Source organism: Babylonia areolata, chromosome 26 (genome assembly GCF_041734735.1).
Source record: "Babylonia areolata isolate BAREFJ2019XMU chromosome 26, ASM4173473v1, whole genome shotgun sequence".
NCBI lineage: Eukaryota > Metazoa > Mollusca > Gastropoda > Neogastropoda > Buccinidae > Babylonia > Babylonia areolata.
This window is the reverse complement of record NC_134901.1, coordinates 28,736,478-28,756,146: the sequence shown is the minus strand read 5'-3', so window position 1 is coordinate 28,756,146 and position 19,669 is coordinate 28,736,478. Positions and strand designations below refer to the sequence as shown.

The 19,669-nt window shown below is 38.8% G+C and overlaps 2 protein-coding genes across 2 annotated transcripts in view; one reads left to right on the top strand and one right to left on the bottom strand.

Moving 5' to 3' along the window:
• LOC143300212 (G patch domain-containing protein 1-like) overlaps nucleotides 1–12,229 on the top strand; it is a 28,587-nt gene extending 16,358 nt beyond the window's left edge. Inside the window, exons 12-18 of the mRNA XM_076613780.1 lie at nucleotides 677–804; nucleotides 3,014–3,153; nucleotides 4,485–4,609; nucleotides 6,175–6,448; nucleotides 7,212–7,577; nucleotides 8,918–9,036; nucleotides 10,900–12,229. Coding sequence (XP_076469895.1) covers nucleotides 677–804; nucleotides 3,014–3,153; nucleotides 4,485–4,609; nucleotides 6,175–6,448; nucleotides 7,212–7,577; nucleotides 8,918–9,036; nucleotides 10,900–11,013 — 1,266 coding nt within the window. The 3' untranslated portion in view covers nucleotides 11,014–12,229. The remainder of the gene's footprint in view (nucleotides 1–676; nucleotides 805–3,013; nucleotides 3,154–4,484; nucleotides 4,610–6,174; nucleotides 6,449–7,211; nucleotides 7,578–8,917; nucleotides 9,037–10,899) is intronic.
• A 111-nt stretch (nucleotides 12,230–12,340) lies between these two features.
• Nucleotides 12,341–18,959, bottom strand: LOC143300213 (uncharacterized). The gene is made up of 3 exons (XM_076613781.1): nucleotides 18,823–18,959; nucleotides 14,336–14,402; nucleotides 12,341–13,511 (listed from the first exon to the last, which is right to left on the bottom strand). Exons 1-3 carry the CDS (start codon nucleotides 18,889–18,891, stop codon nucleotides 13,423–13,425), a joined length of 225 nt encoding a protein of 74 aa, XP_076469896.1. The 5' UTR covers nucleotides 18,892–18,959; the 3' UTR covers nucleotides 12,341–13,422.
• Between the last annotated feature and the right edge of the window lie 710 nt (nucleotides 18,960–19,669).

Below are 19,669 nucleotides of genomic sequence, written 5' to 3'. Positions count from 1 at the left end.
AATCACCTGTATTTCACAGCTAAACTGGTGTACATACAGTGAAATCTGTTTTGGAAATAACTACCTGTATTGCACATCTTTACAGGTATACGTACAGCTAAACCTGCTTAGAACATAACTAGTTACCTGTATTACACAATTAAACAGGTGTACATAGTGTTAAACCTGTTTATTATTATTAGTATTATTATTATAATTAATTATTATTATCATTTATGCCTATTCTTACAAATAAGCCCCAGGTGTTTACAAATAGAAAAAGGTAAATACCGAAAAGGAAGAATTGAACACCAGAAACAGAACATTGATAAACTATTCACACACACACACACACACACACACACGTCATAGTTCAGAAAATAACCACCTGTATTGCTTTGCTAAGCCTGTTCCACGTGTATTGCTCAGCTAAGCCTGTTTAGAAATTAACCACCTGTATTACACAGGTCAACAAGCAGGTGTCTACACATATAAACCTGTTAAGGAAGTAACCACCTGTATTGTACCTTTGAATAAACAGGTGTTCACACAGCTAAACCTGTTTAGAAAATAACCATCTGTATTACACACATAAGCAAACATGTGCACACACAGCTAGACCTGTTCAGGAAACAACCACCTGTGTTACACAGGTAAACAGACAGGTGTACACACAGGTAGACCTGTTGTCTTACAGACAGAGAAGAGTGAACAAGCGAAGGCTGCTGAAATGAAGATGTACGGACGACTGACCCGAGACGAAATGGAGTGGCACCCTCACAATGTGCTCTGCAAGCGTTTCAATATCCCCAACCCCTACCCTGAGTAAGTATCAGGTTCTGAACGAAACACATTTCTCCTTAGTTCTCCCACATATTTCTTCATTCTTCTTGCCTCTTAAATTGTGTCTTAAGATCCTACATCAGAATGTTTAAGTTTTTTTGTTTTATAAACATGAACTGCTTCAGTGTTTCATGATGTATTCATGTCAGACACTGACTTTGAGCTGTTTTCATTAGCATAAGTTTCTGAACTTGTCTGTTAATGAAGTTACTGAACTTGTTTAATATTTTCTATTTGAAGCTTGTAGCTTTGACTTCATTTTCAGGAGCATAAGTTACTGTACCTGTTTCTTGTTTTCCATTTAAGGGTTCAGGTTTTTGACATTATCTATTTTCAGGAGCATAAGTTACTGTCTTTATTTTTTATTTTCTATTTGAAGCATGTTGGTTTGAGTTCATTTTCAGGAGCATAAGTTGCTGTACTTGTTCATGTCTGTTTAAAGCTTCTAGCTTTGACGTTATCTATTTCCATAGCTCTACAAATGTTATTGAACTTGTGTATTATTTTTTTATTCAAATTTTAAATCCAGCTTTATTAAGTTTTGGGTGTTATATCCAGACTAGACACTAACATAGCTGATTACAATCACACATCCTGATATTCTGTCACTGCTGGATCAGAACACAGTGATCTCTTGCTGACCTCTCCAGCACGATGTGTGATGGAATATTTTTGTTTCTTAACACAACGCAACTGAACACAACACAACACAGCTTAGCACAGCACAGCACAGCACAGCACAGCACAACACAACACAGTCTTTACTATCATCACCAGTTGTCTCTGTCATGATTTTGTTTTCATTGTCACCTTGTCAAGGACCTACTGCACAGCTTACCCTCTTCATGAAAATATTAAAACAACCCCGCCCCCACCCCCATAAAAAACCAAAGCAAAACAAGTTTGTCCTGTCCATACTGTTAGTGGTAATTGACCAAGAAGCTATGGCAGTGGTCTTGGTAATGATTATAACTTGAAGACATGTGGGGTTTTGTTTGTTTGTTTGTTTTTTTTGTTTGTTTGTTTTTGGGTGGGTTTTTTTGGTGGTTTTGTTTTTGTTTTGCACGCGCACTCGCGCGCGCTCGTGTGTGTGTGTGTGTTTATTTTCATCATGGTATTGTTTGAGAGTGTCAGCACCATTGTCAGTGAAGTCAGCTTTTACTGATCAGTCCACTTCAGTTTTTTTTAATTTCTTTTTCTTTTCTTTTTTTTCGGTGGTTGTGGGGCAGAGGTTTACAGATTACAAAAATAGTTTGTACATTGGGAAGATACAGCAGCATATTGCTCAGAATTAAAAGAAGAGTCAAAAGAAATTTTATTTCACTGATGTTAAAAGACCACAGAAACTTTGCTGTGATGATGTTTATTCACTCGTCCTGATGCACCACTGCGTGATACTGCACTCACAGCACATCAAAATAATTTGGGCAGAACAATAAATATTCATTCCTAAATCGATTCCATGTGATATTATGATGCTATGTCTTGTAGTAAGCATACATTTGGTGTCTATTTCTGCACTTAAAAAAAAAGGAATGTTACTTTGAACACTTGTCACCTTCACATGCCTTTTTGAGACCTTTTATGTACAAGTGTATTGTTGGTTTTACTTGACTGATTCGTTTGTCTACTTGACGGGCGCAATAGCCGAATGGTTAAAGCATTGGACTTTCAGTCTGAGGTTCCGGGTTCAAATCTAGATGATGGCACCTGGTGGGTAAAGGGTGGATATTTATTCTGATCTCCCAGGCCAAGAAATGTGCAGACCTGCTAGTGCCTGACCACCCTTTGTGTGTATATGCAAGCAGGAGATCAAATATGCACATTTAAGATCATGTAATCCATGTCAGTGGTCAGTGGCTTATGGAAACAAGAACATACCCAGCATGCACACCCCCGAAAACAGAGTATGGCTGCCTACATGGTAGGGTAAAAAAAACAAAAACAGTCATACACAAAAAATGTTACATGTCTGTCTGAGTGTGTACGTGTGTGTGACCGAAATCTGAATGAATGACACAGGAAACGATTGATGAGTGCCCAATGGCAGTCGGCTCTGCTCAGGTAGGCAGCCTGTTGTGCAAATGACCCCTTGTTTATAGAGTGCTTAGAGCTTTGGTCTCTGACGGAGGGTAGGCACTATAGAAGTACCCATTTCATATCATCCATTCATACTCACTCTTGGTTCCAGCTCTGATATAGTGGGGGTACCAGGACTGAAGCGAGACAAGTTCTCTGTCTTCAACTTCCTGAGCGTGCCCACCCAGCCAGCCTCCACAACCCGTGACGCTGATACCAGGCGGGAGGCCCCCAAAGCCAGGGGGGTCACAAGTAAGACAGCTTCAGATTCAGTTCCTCAAGGAGGCTTCACTGCGTTTGGACAAACCTATATACGCTACACCACATCATTCTGCTAGACAGATGCCTGACCAGCAGCATAACCCAACAAGCTTAGCCAGGCTTTGAGTGTGTGCATATATATAATGTGTACCTATCAGAGTGGATTTCTTCTGCAGATTTTTTTTGCTAGAGTTCTTTTTCAGTGCGCCAAGTGCGTGCTGCACTTGGGACATGGGTTTATTGTCTCATTCAAATGACCAGATGCTCTGTGTAATTTTCCAGTCAAACTTAGGAGAAAGGGCAAGAGCAAGAATTGAACTTGGATCAGCGCCAGCCATTCTGCCACCTTTCACCTTTCCCTGTCAGGGCAAATGGCTTCTCCAGGTGCAGAGAAAATGTCATGTGTTAATCTTGAAAATGATCATTCGTATGTCTGTGATATTGCTGCTCAGTCCTTGCCTTTGTCTCTCCTACAAGTACAGTCACCTAAAAAAACCAAAAAAACACCCAGAATTGTCTAAATCACCTTGTTCTAAACAGACAATAAATCAATGAGAAGAAGAACAACCACCAAAATTGCTGTCTCAGATACCGTCAAAACTACAGCTTCAAGGAGAAATGTTTCACAATAAATATTGCAAATTTAGTTTTTAGAACATGCCATTTGAGGGTTTTTTTTTGTTTTGTTTAAGATACTTTGAAACATAACAGTTATAATCATTCAGTCACTTTGGTAATGATCCTCAAAATCTGAGAGTGATGACCACACATTACTTTCAAAACATAAAAAGAAGATGAAATTGTAGAATTTGAGGTCAGCAAATGCACTGCCGCTGACCTACAGCAGACTGTATGTTGTATTAACCTGGTAACTAAATGTCAGTTTCAGTCATGTTTGGAGGTTTGTTAACAAGGGAGCTGGATGTTTATTACTGTTATATTTCCATGTTTATTGACAAGGTAATTGAGTGTTTATCACTGTCGTATATCCAGTTTAATTAACAAGGGAACAGCGTTTATCACTGTTGCATTTCCAGCTTTGTTAACAAGGAAACAGTGTTCACCACTGTTGCATTTCCAGGTTTTTTTTAACAAGGAAACTGAATGTTTTTCACAATTATATTTCCAGATTTTCCAGATTCTTTTACAAGGAAACTGAATATATATCACTGTTATATTTTCAGATTTTTTAACAAGGGAACTGACTGTTTATTACTGTTGTATTTCCAGTTTTATTAATATGGAAACCTAATGTTTATCACTGTTGTATTTCCAGATTCTTTTACAATGGAACTGAATGTTTATTACTGTCAAATTTCCAGATTCTTTAACAAGGGAGCTGAATGCCTCAAAGAGAAAGAAAGGAGCGTTGTCCATTTTCAGTGTTCTGGAAGAGGAGGAGAAGACACCTCGCAAATCACTGCCGATCCTGTCCATGTCTGAAAATGTGAGTTTGTCCATTCATTATTGTTACTTATATAGTGTCTATCTTTGGAATGTTGAGTATTGACAACTTCAACTACACAAATATAAGAAAAGGTGACAGTATGTTTTGTTTTATGCTTTTTGTGTGTCATCTGGTGTTGCAAAGATTAATGATACTGGTGTAAAGAAAAAGAAAGAGAAAAAAAAGTTGTGTCCTACATTTTTTTTTTGCTGTTGTACTGTACTTGATTGTGAAGGAAGAAAATGTTTTACCATATTCTTGCATTGAGAGAAAAGTGTTTTATTATTATAAAAAAGAAAAGAAAAAAAAGAACAAAAATTGCTTTTCTTTTCTTTTTTTTCCCTTTTTTTTATTTATTTATTTTTTTTATTACAATGCTGCCCCATCACCGGCACAGTTTCAGTTATATTACTCCCTTGCTGCTACCAAGTTACTTAAGTGGAGTTCAGTATTGCCTGTTCTGATTGAACATAGGCTGGACACCACTTATGAAGTCCCCAACTGATCACTTAGTTACGGAGTCAGACTGAGTGAGTGTCCCCTCCAGAATGGAGACCGCCACCTCATCCCTCAAATGACACCCCACCTGACCGTGAGTCTGCTGATACTGAAGACCTTGACATTAACTCACTCCAAGTGTGGAAGTGGAAGGGGATCAAAACTGAGGTCACCATGAGAGCAGTGCGTGAAAGACCAGAGAATCTTGGACAGTTGTTTTTTTTCTTATTATGGCGAATGAGAAAGGGAAGGGTGATGACATTGCTGCCATGGAGGTCCGTTTAGCCTTGGGACGACATGACAAGGCCATGCTCTATACTTCCTTTGATAATATAACCTGGCCTCAGTGAGGCCCAAGAGATACAGACACCTGCAGTGCTGGTCAGGAAATTTGAGCAACACTCCCAGAGACACATCCGTGAAGTGGGTCCCAGTAGTCTTCCCATTTGAGCCCTCAGAACACTCAGCTCTGGGAAGGAGCTGACCATGGGTCAAAAAGCCCCACCTCTGAACATGACTCAAACCTCTACACCTCGGCAACTGGTGAATTATAGTTTTCTGTTTGTATTTCATTTAACCATTTCATCACCATGGCTGGTGAACTATTGTTTTCTGTATGTATTTCATTCAAGCATTTCACCTTGATGGATGGGGAGAAGGTGGCAGAATGGTGAAGATGCTTATTTGCCAGTCCAGTGTCCATGAAGGTCTGGGTTCCAATCCCAGTCTTACCCTTTCTCCTGAGTTTGACTGGAAAATCTAACTGAACATCTAGTCATTGGGATGAGATGATAAACCGAGGTCTCATGTGCAGCACGCTCTTGGCACACTGAAAAAGAACCCATGGCAACAAACAGGTTGTCATCTTGTAGAATTCTGTAGAAGAAATCCACTCTGATAGGAACACAAATATATGCACACACTGACTGGTACATTGAGTTATGCTGCTGGTCAGGCATTTGCCTGGCAGATATGGTGTAGCATATATAGATTTGTCCAAAAACTGAAACTGATACCATGGTGTCTGGTTGACTGTTGCTTTCTGTTTGTGTTTGATGAACTTTCAGGATGAAGAGGAGAAAGCTGCAGCAGAAGAAGACGGGAGTGATGAGAAAGCAGATGAAGACCACATGGATTCTGATGATGGACGCCCTAAAGATTTGTTCAGAGCCATTTTTAAGAATTCCGATTCTGAGTCCAGCTCTGCCAGCAGTGAGAAGTCAGACAGCGAGAAAAGTGATGATGAAGATGATAGAGATGTCCCTGCAGACAGTGAGGAGAAAAAGAAGGATGAAGATGTTTTGCCTTCAGTGAAAGATTCATCCCTGCTGGACGATAAAGGTAGTGTGTGTGTGTGTGTGTGTGTTTATGAATGCTTGTGTGTGTGCATGTGTGTGTGTATGCTTGTGTGTGTGCATGTATGCATGTGTGTGTGCTTGGTGAAGAAGAAGGTAGGTACATATAAGTGTGTGTGTATATGTGGGGGGGGTAGGGGGGTGTGGGGGGTGGGGGCATTAGGGGGAGGGGGGGGGAGGGAGGAGGTTTTAAGTGCATATTAGTGTTTGTCTACATTTCTTTTTATATTTTCAGGTTCCTTGTAATTCCATGACACTGTTGTCATCACCATATCATCATCATATTACCATTGTCATCATCACCACCATGTATGTCAGCATTGCTTTTCTTGATGTTGCTTGTAATTGCATGATCCTGCTGTGATTGTGAACATGTTCATCATCATCATCAATACGTAACCCTGTGGTGTGTGTGTGTGACTAAACGCCTGACTAAATGACACAGGAAATGAATGATAAGCACCGAAAGGCAGCTGTCAATTGGCTCTACCCAGGTAGGCAGTCTGTTTTGCAAATGAGTCAGTGTTTGTAAAGCATTTGGAGCTTGGTCTCTGACCGAGGATATGCACTATATAAGTATCCATATCAATCAGTTGTCACTGCTGCTACAGCTTACTGACCCTTGTGATTTGCATGACTCTGTTAGTATCATTCTTCTTCTTCTTCTTCTTCTTATTGTTATCATCGTCATCACCATCATCAAAATCATGATGACCACCACCTCACCTCACCTCTCATTCATTACCCAGGCTTGACATCAGGGCAGCCCTCACGCCAGCTGCCACCTCCCCCAACACCCACCAGGGCCGATCCACTCTCTCCATCCTCCCCAACTGGCCCCCCACCACCCCTCCCTCCCCAGCCATCCACCACCACCACCACCAGCACGGCTCAGCCACGCGTGAGGAAAGCCAGTCGCTGGGGGGTGGGGTCCATCTTTGATGTGTTGGACCAGTCCTCACCACCCAGGTCATCGCCGTCCTCACACCTGGAGACGGGAGGGGGTGATGTGGGAAGCAAGGGAGAGGAGAGGTTGTCTTCCACAGTGCCAGAACGGGTGTCAGCGGAGGACATGGGAATGTATGGTCCTTCTTTGCCGCCAGTGGGGTCCATGGGTGGGTGGATGTGTGTTTGGTTTTGGTCTGCTGGCGTTGTATGGAATCGTTTGGTATTGTGTTGTGTTGTACCATGTTGTGGATTGATGATTTGCTTTGCATTCTTGTGGTACTGCTTTGTAATTGTTTTGGGGGACTGTGTTGTGCAGATCTATGTTTTGTTTTTTTCTTACTGTTGATTGCTGTGTGTGAAATTTGGACTCTGTTCTCCCCTGGGAAAGTGCACAGTCATGAGTAGAGTGCTACTCGTTTCTTGTCAGCTTGAGTGTTTGTTTGTTTACCCCATTAAGTTGATTTATATTGGCAGGGACTTATTAGAGGTGTTTTTGGTGTTCATATGTTACCATGGATATGTCTTGTTAAGATTCCAGTATGGTCTTTGTGTGCTCTTTTTCTTTATCAGTGCAGTTGCCAGCTGTCAAAATGGTGTGTGGCTTATCAGTGCAGGAGCTGGCTTCTAAATGACTTTTGGATCAGTGTGGATATATGTTACTTTTGTATATATACAAGAGCCAGCAAGTGTTTATGGTTATTAATGCCAGTACCAGCTGTTGAATAGAATGTTATTATTAACACCTGTGCCGTTTGTCAGTGGTTATTAATGCAGCAGCTGTCTGTAAATAGTTTACCAGTTTTAAGTGCTATCAGTGATTATCAATGTAGGTGTCAAATGTCACTGATCATCAGTTGACAGTGCAGGTGCCATATGTCAGTGATTATCAGTGCAGGTGCCATATATTAATAATTATCAATACAGATGTCATGTCAATGATTATCAATACAGGTGCCATATGTCACTGTCGGTGATTATCAGTGCAGGTGCCATATGTCAGTGATTATCAGTGCAGGTGCCATATATCAGTAATTATCAACACAGATGTCATGTCAATGGTTATCAATACAGGTGCCATATGTCACTGTCAGTGATTATCAGTGCAGGTGCCATCTGTCAATGATTATCAGTGCAGGTGGCAAGTATTCATGATTATCAGTGCATGTACCACATTTCAATGATTATCTCTGTGGGTGTCATGTGTCAATGATTATCACTGCAGGTACCACATATCAGTTATATCAATGTGGGTATCATACATCAATGATTATCAATGCAGGTACAATATATCAATTATATCAATGCAGGTACCATACATCAATGATTATCAATGCAGGTACTATATATCAGTTATATCAATGCAGGTACCATACATCAATGATTATCAATGCAGGTACCATATATCAGTTATATCAATGCAGGTACCATACATCAATGATTACGAATGCAGGTACCATATATCAATTATATCAATGCAGGTACCATACATCAATGATTATCAATGCAGGTACTAGTTCAGCTTCCCGAGCAGTCAGTGTGTCCAGTGACGCCCATCGCAAGCACAAACACAAGCACAGAGAGCAGGATCGGGATTCATCAAAACATCGCCACAAAAAAGAAAAGAAGGTACAGCAAGGAACTTTTTGTACGATTTCATTAAATGATACACAGTTTGACCATTTGTATGTATGACTGTAAGCTTTTCTTTGATCTCAGCCACTGTTGTTTTGTAAAGAATTGTGAGGAAGTTTATTTGCTTCCATTTCTTTGTTTGGTTTTGTGTGTTGTGTTTTACTTTAGTTTTACTTTTTCTTTGACAGTTTGGTTCACTCTTATAGTCTTAATCAGATCTATCACAGTTGATGAATCTAGTTCCCAGTTTCAGAAGTCCCTGCTGCTATTGATTTCAATCACTGTAAATGATTATATGTGAACAGTTCAGGTTTGTTCAAAACTGTGCTAAACTTTCTTAACTCATTTATCAGTATGTTGAAGGAGACAAGGCATTGTCAGTCCTGCATTTCAGAATGACCGAAGTCAAATTAGTGTGAATTAATTATGCACTCTTGACAACTTCCACATGTGTGGACCACTCTGTAGATAGCGGGTGACAGTGAAAAAGTGGCGGGTTGATGTGAGGATATTTGCTGGTCATTGTGATATTGTGACCCTTGTTGACCCAGCAGTATACATTGTATTGTATTACTCTTTTGTCACAATAGATTTCTCTGTGTTAAATTCAGGCTGCTCTCCATTTGGAGAGCATGTCACTAAGTGCAGCTTCACCCATTATTATTTTTTTTCCTGTTTGTTAACTGTGTATTTGTTTTTCTTATAGAAATGGATTTTTCTGCAGAATTTTAGCAAAGACCACCTTTTTGCTTTCATGGGTTCATTTAAATGCGCATGCTGTGTGCATGCTGCACACAGGATCTGTTTTTATCTCATTTGAATGACTAGTGCCCAGACCACCGCTCAAGTTGTAGTCGAGGGGAAGATTCTCTGGTTCCTAGGTGTATGTTACCACTGGGCCATCCACATGACATGTTTGGCTGTTGAACTTATAGCCATGTAGCCAGCCAAGCTGTAGTGACATGCCTGAGGTGGACAGATCCAGTTCAGCATGGTGCTGCGCACAGGATCATGAGGATGATTTTTGTGGAGAGCCAGAAACATAGCCTGAAAGATCAAATTTAAAAACTGACAGCATTTTATGTCTTTACCCAAAAGACTGGTAAGCTTTAGCATTTCTTTCACACCAGTACACCTGTCCAGTTTCAAAACTGACAGCATTTTACAGATTTACTTTGTCTGAAATCTGGAAAGCACTAGCATGTCTTTCACACCAGTGAATTTGTCCATGCACTTGCATCAAGAACACTCAGGGAACCATTCATATATACATGTAGGCACACTTGTATAAACAGTTTCAGTTTCTCAAGGTGTCACTGTGTTGGGGCAAATCCATATTTGCTACACAACATGAGCTAGGCAGATGTCTGACAGCAGCGCCTGTCAGTGAGTCCTTGAGTGCATGCACATATACTTGTGTACCTATCAGAGTTGATTTCTTGTACTGAATTTTGCCAGAGGGCAACACTTTTGTTGCCATGGGTTCTTTTCCAGTGCGCCAGTGCTGCACACAGGACCTTGTTTATGGTTTCATCCAAATGACTAGAATCTCGGTTGACTTTCCAGTCGAACTTGGGAGAAAGGGCAAGTGCAGGAATCGAACCATGACCCTTGTGGACAGTGTATTGGCTGATAAGCGTCTGAGTCATTCTGCCACCTTCCTTCCATGTATGAACGCTGACTGGAATACATGTTCAAGCTCTTGCATTTTATTTACTTAAGCTAGTACTTTTTCATATGATCTATGTTTATGTCATTCTGTAATTGATGTGTGATCGCACTCCCTGGTTAATGGCCTTGGCCTAAAACCGAATAAAATGTTTCACATAAATATCTATACAATTGTGTTTGTTGCAGAAAAAGTCAAAGCACAAGAAGGAGAAGAAGAAGAAGAAAAAATCGAAGCATTCACATCACAGAAAGCATTGCAGCAGCAGTGATGCAGACAGTGATACGGACAGTGATACGTAAGGAACAGATCCAAAGTGCTTGAATAAAATTTAACCGGTTTCATTTTGTCACATTTTGCTTTTATGGTATAAATTGTTGATACTTTGTTTTCCGATTTCAACAAGCATGTGTATGTGTGTGTGTGTGTGTGCATGCGTGTGTGTGTGCTTGTGAGTGTGTGTATCTGACGTATGTATAAGCATGTGACAGAAACGGAAGGAAAAGGTGTGCTTTATTTAATTTTTTTTTTCTGTTTTTGTTTATACCCCCCACCCTCTGTGGAGCTGAATGTAAAGAGACACTCTGGAGAACACATCAAAGAAGAATATAAATTTGTTGTTGCCTGAAATAGTCAAAATCAAAGAGCACCTGTTTGTGAGCTGAGAGTTCTCCAAGCCTCTCCATTCCTCAGAACAGCAGAATCACCAAACAGTGGAAAGGGAGCAAGGAGTGTGAGAAAATGGGATGGACAGAACATGAAGGAGGTTGTGATTAAAAGACAGGCATGATGGTTGATTTGTGTTGTGGGTTGGTTGTTTTCCTTTTGGAGGTTACAAGGTTCAAATTATGGCAGTGTCAGGCGAGTTGTTGCTGTGGGATATTTTCCAATCCCACAGGTCAGTTTCAGTTCTTAGATGTCAAAGCCTGCAGCCTGATTCATGTATGCAACACCACATCTGTTAACAAAAATATTATTGAGAGAGAGAGAGAGAGAGAGCGAGCGTCTTCATGAGAGCCAAGACCACCACCTCGTCCCTCCAATGACAATCCCAAGAGAACATACCAACACCAAAATCTTTGGCAGGAACTCACCATAGGCATGCAAGTGGAGGGAGACTGAAAGAAAGGTCACCATGAGTGCAGGGCATGAAAGGCTTTAGAAATTGGGGCACCTCTTTTCTGTATTTGATGTAGAGGAGTGAGGTAGCTATGGAGGTCCGTTTAGGTATGGGACTAAACCTACAAGTCTGTACTCTGTGCTTCCTTTGAGAATATATTCCAGAGTCAACCAGTTATGAGAGAGAAAGATACCTGCAATGTTGGTCAGGAAATTTGATCAACACTCCTAAAGAAGCATCTGTGAAGTATATGATTTGGTCCCAGCCTTCCCAGAAGAGTCCATTGTACACTCAACTCAGAGAAGGAACTGGCCACAGACCTCTCATGGGACTCAAGCCCACCTCCACCTCCAGCCAGTTGTCAGTCCACAAGGCTAACCATTTCGGCACAGCAGCTGACTGAAGGTTCATTTTTGTGCTTTTTTTTCTTCATTTTGCTTCACTGTGTGCACTGGCATACACACACACACACACACACATGCAATTTATTGACACACAATTACCATCAGTATCTATTCAAGAATATATGTTTATTCTATAATATTGATGGTTACATGGAGAACAGAATGAGAATAATTTACTAAATGTGATGTTTTTACAGCAGTCCTATTCACAACCCTTAATCAAACACAATTTAAAACACTGTGAAATAGAGACTAGGATTCTTTATAATTATAGGTTTTCACATATTAGTGTATCAGACCTACAAAGAAAAAATATATTAAATCTAAGATTGTGTATTTCAATCAGTTACACATTCATTTTTGCGTCAAAACTGTTTGTGTTAATCACAAATACACCCTTTCATATAACCATGAATACAACTGTGTTCAATGAGCGATTTGGGTGAGAATTCAGTGCTTTCTACAGTCAAAAGCACTTCCATAAATTAAAAAAGAAAGAATATACTGTCTTCCCTTCCTGTTTCATATATTATTTTTCACTGTCGAAGACATGACACGGCAAGAACTTCTCTGGTGTATTTGGACTAGTTTTCTCATTTGCAATTTTTGTACACAAAATACAATGTTATACGGGGATGAATATTATGTTCATAAACCATTGCATCCATCAGGGTGGGTCTATGTACAGTCTGCAAACACACAAAAAACAAATACTAAGAAAACCTGTAACAGAGTACAAAGAGCTGATTCAAAATATACACCCATTTAATTAAGCTTGATGCTAAAATGATGCAGTCTATCCAAGGTTAAATTTATACCCTAATACCTAACACACCACAACAGATCTTTCACAAACCACTATTTGCAAAACTGAAGTAAATAAAAATGAATGATAGTCTTCACAATAACGTAAACACTAAAGCCTAGTGCCACAAGTTAGGATGTTCAATGAACATATATGCAGCAGTCATACAATCTTTCTGAAAAAACAATTCTGTCCGGAACTTCTGCCTTGCTCACACAGCACACAGGATGAAAACAACAACATATCTACAGAAGTTTCAAAGGATTTTGTTGAAATCCAGAAATGCAGAGTGCTGCAACCTTTGTGGAGAAGAAGAAGAAGAAGAAGAAAAAAGGAAGGAAGGAATGATAGTGAAGGGATGAAATGCTGTCCATTGCTGCCTCTACACCCGGCCATCATCCACTCCTGCCTGGGTCATGAGGTCGGCAATGTTTTTCTCCAGGTCATCGATGCGGTTCCCCATGTCATCAAGTGCTCAGAGTTAAGGCTGTTATATTCCACAGTACCACTTAACAAGCATTACCTCTCTCAAGCATGTAACATTTTAACACATACAAGAAGCTGTGTTTCTCACATACTTAAAACAAATCATGTGCTAACAGTCCAGCAAAGACCCACTCAGGGTTATGAAACCAGTCAAGAACTGCAGATTTTAAAACTCATACAAAGCTCACCAGAAAATTAAGTAAGCAAGGCACAAAATAATTACCATTAAAACACAATGAACTGCATTTAATCATCAAAATCTGGCAAGTTAGAAAAAAAAAAAGACAAGGTCTATACAAATGCAGTATAGGTTCCAGAAAGTCCATTACAAAGTGCATTGTATAGAGGTCTTTGAAATTATGTGAGACAAGCAGCACCATTAACAACATATGTTAAAGACTTAAATAAAACAACCATCTTCAAGTCAGATATTACTTCTTTAAAAAAAAGAAAGTGAAACAATAATATAATTCACAATTACAATATATCATCGTCTGTCACACTCTAGCATAGTACAAATCATAAAACGCAAATTCTGACAAAAGCAACATAGAAGACTGAACAAAGAAATATTAACATTTTTTCTACATATTCACAGTAACGAAGACAATGAAAATGTAAAACAGACATTCTAAACAAAAGTGCTCTAAGATTATAAAAAAAAAACAAAAAAAAACGAACAAAAGCATAACAACAAAATGTTTGTCAATGATACTTAATATATATATGTGTGTGTATATATATATATATATATTCCCCCCCCCACCCCCCCCATAGGTGTTACTTTCAGATGTTCTTTCAAAGGATATTTCTAGAGATGATCTGGTCCGACATAGTCTGGAACTTGTCCTGCATCTGCTGCAGCAGGTTCTGGACCTGCAACACAACCACAGACACTGTCAATGATACAAGTGTGTGTCACTCATCTAGAGATGCCAACCTGTCAAGTGTTCGTAGGAACAATCAGGAAATCTGGAAGGAACATTTTGAATTTGGTAGGTACACTCAGACTCCGAACCATGTCAGCAAACGTTCATTTTATCTATAAGGCATGCAAACACTTGGGCCTACCTGCAACACGGTGCAACTACTACAATTAAGCTGTTTGGTCCACTCAATGCTGTTTCAATGTAAACACACACACGATCAGCTGAGCATCATCACTTGAGACCAAGGTTAGTAGTGACTGCCCTGCCTAGTGATCTAGAGCATCTGTGTTATGTCACAACAGGAAAGCTATGTAGTCAAAAATGAACTTGTCGGAACAATTTTGATGCTGGCGTAATGTTGGAAACAAACTGAAACAAACTGCAATCTAGCGTAACAAAATACGTCAAAATTTTAACAGCTGGCATCTCTGCTCATCAGATCACTTCTCCATGATGAAGACAACATAAGCACACTGTCAATGATACATGTATGTGTCACTCATCACATCACTTTCACGATGAAGACAGCACAAGAACACTGTCGATGACACATGTATGTATCACCTATCACATCACTTCTTCACAACGAAGACAGCACAAGTACACTGTCATTCCCTGTGTCAATGATACATGTATGTATCACCAATCACATAACTTCTTCACAACAAAGACAGCACAACCATAGATGCTGTCAATCTGCCTACAATCTCCATATGTGTGACGGAACATTTCACAAAATTACATATATATCACTTATCACATCGCCACTTCACACTGAAGTCAATGCAACCACAGTTGCACTGTCAATAACACATGGAAATCTTTGATCACATCACTCCTTACCACTGAATACAACACAACCACAGACACCATTAATAACACATGTTCATGACTTGTAATCACACCACTTCTTACCACTAAAGATAACAGCTAACATGTACCTGCTACCAGCTTCCAAAATTGTGAGGCAGGGAGGTGGTTTTGGGTGCTGAGACTGGGACTTTCAACCATTAATAATACCATACAAACAGATGGTAAACAAATCAAAAGACTGTGTCTACCTCTTATTTGCATACTGAAAGATTCTATATTAAAAAAAAAAAAAAAAAAAAGCAACAATGAAAACAAAGAACAACAAGAGAGGCAAGGCCTTCAAGACTCACTTGTGATACACGTTAAAAAAAGATGAGAAAGATCAGTTTAAAGCAAATTAAGTCCCCTAACATTAATTACAGAGTTATTTCCCTTTTTTACTATCTGCACCAAAACGTTTGCAAAATAAATAAAACTTCCATGCTTAGCAAAAGAAGTTCCTGTTTGAACAAAAAATGATAATAATGACTGCTCTTGTTGTTGGGTCAGAATATCAGATCAAAGTGCCAAGTTTAGAGAATACAAAAAATATAAATATAACAGTAAATGCAGTTTGCATATAATTAGGCTTCATTTTTTATTTTTTTGTGCCCATCCCAGAGGTGCAATATTGTTTTAAACAAGATGACTGGAAAGAACTGAATTTTTCCTATTTTTATGCCTAATTTGGTGTCAAGTGACAAAGAATGTGCAGAGAAAATGTCAATGTTAAAGTTTACCACGGACACACAGACACACACAAACACACAGACAACCGAACACCGGGTTAAAACATATACTCACTTTGTTTACACAAGTAAGTCAAAAATGCAAAGATGTATCTTAACAGTATATAACACAAAGTATTATATTTTTGTTTGAAATCATCTTCCTTATTAAAAAAACAAAACAAAACAAAGCAATTTTGATGTTAAAAAAAAAAAAAAAAAAAAAAGCAGCGTTAGCAGTCATTTCAGTTTCCATACGCACTAGTGGCATGTTGCTGAGCTCGAAACAAACCTCTGGGCAAGCTCCACCATGTCCTCACACTAATGGGGTGTCGCCGGGTTCAAAACAAACCTCTGGGCAAGCTACATCAATTCCGCTGAGCTATGGAACTTACATACTAACAAAGGGAAGAAAATCCATTGGAGTAATAAGCTGCTTTGCACACTTTGTCAGTCTATTCATAAACCCAAGATCCAGCCTTGAGTAACCATCTTCACAGAAAAGAACTAATACCAAAACTTCTCTTCATTATACTGCAAGCAAAAATAGAACACACTCTAAAGCCTTTCACTACTTTTTTTTAAATTTTTTTTACCTCCCCTTCTTTCTCTGCACACTCCTCAATGAAGTATTAATCATCTGTGGTTGGGAGGAAATTCCATATATAAACATAGCCACTCACAGAAGATTATGCATGCACCAATGCACACAGCTGTTTATATTCTATGAGCTAAGCCCATTAATTCTCTCTACTACATTCTGTGGTGACCAATACCAACATCCTCAAACAACAGACTGCTAAAAATTGTTTTTACAAGTCTTTTATGTCAAGCATGGTCACAGCATTTTACGTCCAGCCAAAGATTCTTATCTTGAACCAAGCTATGACTACAAGATGTGTAAGAAGCTTATCATTTAAAAGTGAATCATAAATAAAGAAATACAATAATGTTTTTGACTTTTTGCATTCATTAACATTTGCTTCACTTGTGAGTTTAATGACCTCTTTAACGAAGTCCTTTAAGTAATTTCCTGTAATTGTATTTAGATATTTTTTTTCAAATTTCACCCTCATTTCAACGTCACTTGCCCAGTTTTCCCCAATCCTCCATTCATTCACATCTCCCACCCCTTCTAACCGGTAACACTCAAATGTATTCATAAATACTTTAAAAAAAATGTCTTCAATCACTGATGTGTGACAGGACATAAATGATTAAACAAAATTCCTCCTCCTCCACAATAATGTCCTTATGTCTGTGTGTGTAAGGAGGGAGAAAGAGACAGGGTGTGTGAATATGTGTAAAAAAAAACAAAAAAAAACTGTTTGTGTGTGTGAGAGGGAGAGAGAGACTGTACATATGCCACTCTAGTCTGAATGTGTGCAAACTCTCGTGGTCTAGTAACTGGAAAAAAGGAAATGGGGGCACCAGTCCACAATACAAAGAGCTGGACTTTAAAATCTGAATAAAAATTAGTGGTTTGAATTTTCCTTTGTTACAGTAAAGTACACAGTGGTCAGATGACAGAAATTGCAAAAGAATTTTTAAATATGAAGACAGGGCGACAGCAGATTAAAGCAATTTTGAACATAAATGATTTTTCAAATCTGAAATCCTTAATATTACAGTAGTCATTTGTACTTTCCCCACATTTACTGAACCTGTAGGCAGTTACAGAAAGCAAATAAACCAACAAATTCTGACTGTACAATCAAAAAACAACTTTTGAAATGAACTAATCTCCAACTGAGTCTGTTAGTGTTATACACTTATTCACAGAAATAACTCCATCAGAATCTTTTAAGTCTGCACAAACCAAGGAGTAAAAGTGAAAAAGTAACGTGGCAGGAAATGGTTTGATTTCTGAAGAAGACTAAAATCTGAAGATGGTCATGATAAATCCATAAAAAGACTTATGTCCAGCATATGCCAGAAGCTACTGCCAATGATCGAGGAACAATCTCCCACACAGAGAAAACCCAATAAAAGAAAGTAATTTAAACTAGTAAAAATAACAAAACATTCTGAAATAAGAAAAGCAGCAGCAATTCAGTTCATTAATATCAGCTTAAACAAATTAATACATACAACAACATATCCTCTCCCCCTCTTGTATATCATGCCTACATGTGTGTGTGTGTGTGTGTGTGTGTGTGTGTGTGTGTGTGTGTGTGTGTGAGAGAGAGAGAGAGAGAGAGAGAGAGAGAGAGTGAAAGAACTAAGTATGCTTACTTATCAAAGATTCATACATGTAATAACATGAACAAATTCTGACACTGTGCACACCTATACATTTGTGTCTGTATGTGTGTATACATTTATATCAATACATATATATCTATACATATATATATACATATAATTATATATATATATGTGTGTGTGTGTTTGTGTGTAAGCAAATATTGCTGAATAATGTGTGTGTGTGTGTGTGTGTGTGTGTGTGTGTGTGTGTGCGCGCGCGCGTGCACTTGCGTGCGTGCATTCTGATCCTACTGACTCGACTATGACTGTTCTTAAAAAAAAGGTTTTTTTAAGTGTTCTGATTTTTCTCATGAACAGTCTTCTTATCTCGTGTCAATGCTAGCATTCCCCGGGCACAGACAGTCATGTTCCAACTTGCACTTCCTGGCTGGAACCTATGAACCAGTTTGTCAAGTTCTCAAGTCACGCTATCACTCTCTGCTGCAGATTTTTTTTTTTTTTATCATCCCGATATGCGAATTTAAAAAAACCAAACACGTCCGCTAAAGAATTATTCCTAACTCTTGGAATCATACTTACAAAAGTTGTCAGATCCTGGATATTCTTTGGATCTGCCGTGTTACCGAGGTCTTTTCCCACATCAGCCATTTCTGCTGGTCGATCCGATCGTCAATGAAACAAACTTGACGCATGCGTAGTTTTCTTGAACAAGGTACAATATATAAAAGTTGGAACGGAAAAAGCAGTCACCTGCTTTGAATCTTAACATTTAAACCCAATGATATAATTGTACTCATTAAGCATTTGACTTAAAATCGTACTCTGTACATGCCTCATCATGCTTCGATTGTTTGATTTTTATCATGGCATCTAATTGGCAAAATTTGCAGCCCGCACTGGTTTGATAAAAACAAATACTGGTGGGACTTCTCTGTCTCTCTTTCGTTTCCGGAGAGGGTTTTTTCTTCTTTTTTTTTTCTTTTTAAATTTCAAATTAAGAAGAAATAACTCAACGAAAATTGTATTTTAAGCTGATATAAATTAAACATAACAAGAAAGAAACAATGATTCTCAGGAAAATTCAATTAACACACAATAACTCATGGCACTCCACAAAATTAATTACATGTTACAAAAGAGAAGCAACAATCATGCATGTGAGGGAGGGAGAGAGAAGGAACAAGGCTAACATGATACTCTGCTATTTTTCTTTTCACCATGCCATTATAAAAGGAATGGAAAAAAGAAGCAGAGAATCATAATGATGATGATGTGATAATGAAAAAGATATAGATGACGGAAAAGAAGAATCCGTTGAAACAACACACACACACACACACACACACACACACACCATTAAAACATATGAAAATAATCACATGAAGTTTGACGTTGACAAAATAAACATTCAATACTGATAAATTCA

Coding starts and splice junctions, on each gene's coding strand:
- LOC143300213 (XM_076613781.1), bottom strand. CDS start 18,891: ATGGCTGATGTGGGAAAAGACCTCGGTAACACGGCAGATCCAAAGAAT. Junction 14,403..18,822: donor TCCAGGATCTGACAACTTTT/GTAAGTATGATT, acceptor GTTGTGTTGCAG/GTCCAGAACCTGCTGCAGCA. Junction 13,512..14,335: donor GGACCAGATCATCTCTAGAA/ATATCCTTTGAA, acceptor AACTCTGAGCAC/TTGATGACATGGGGAACCGC.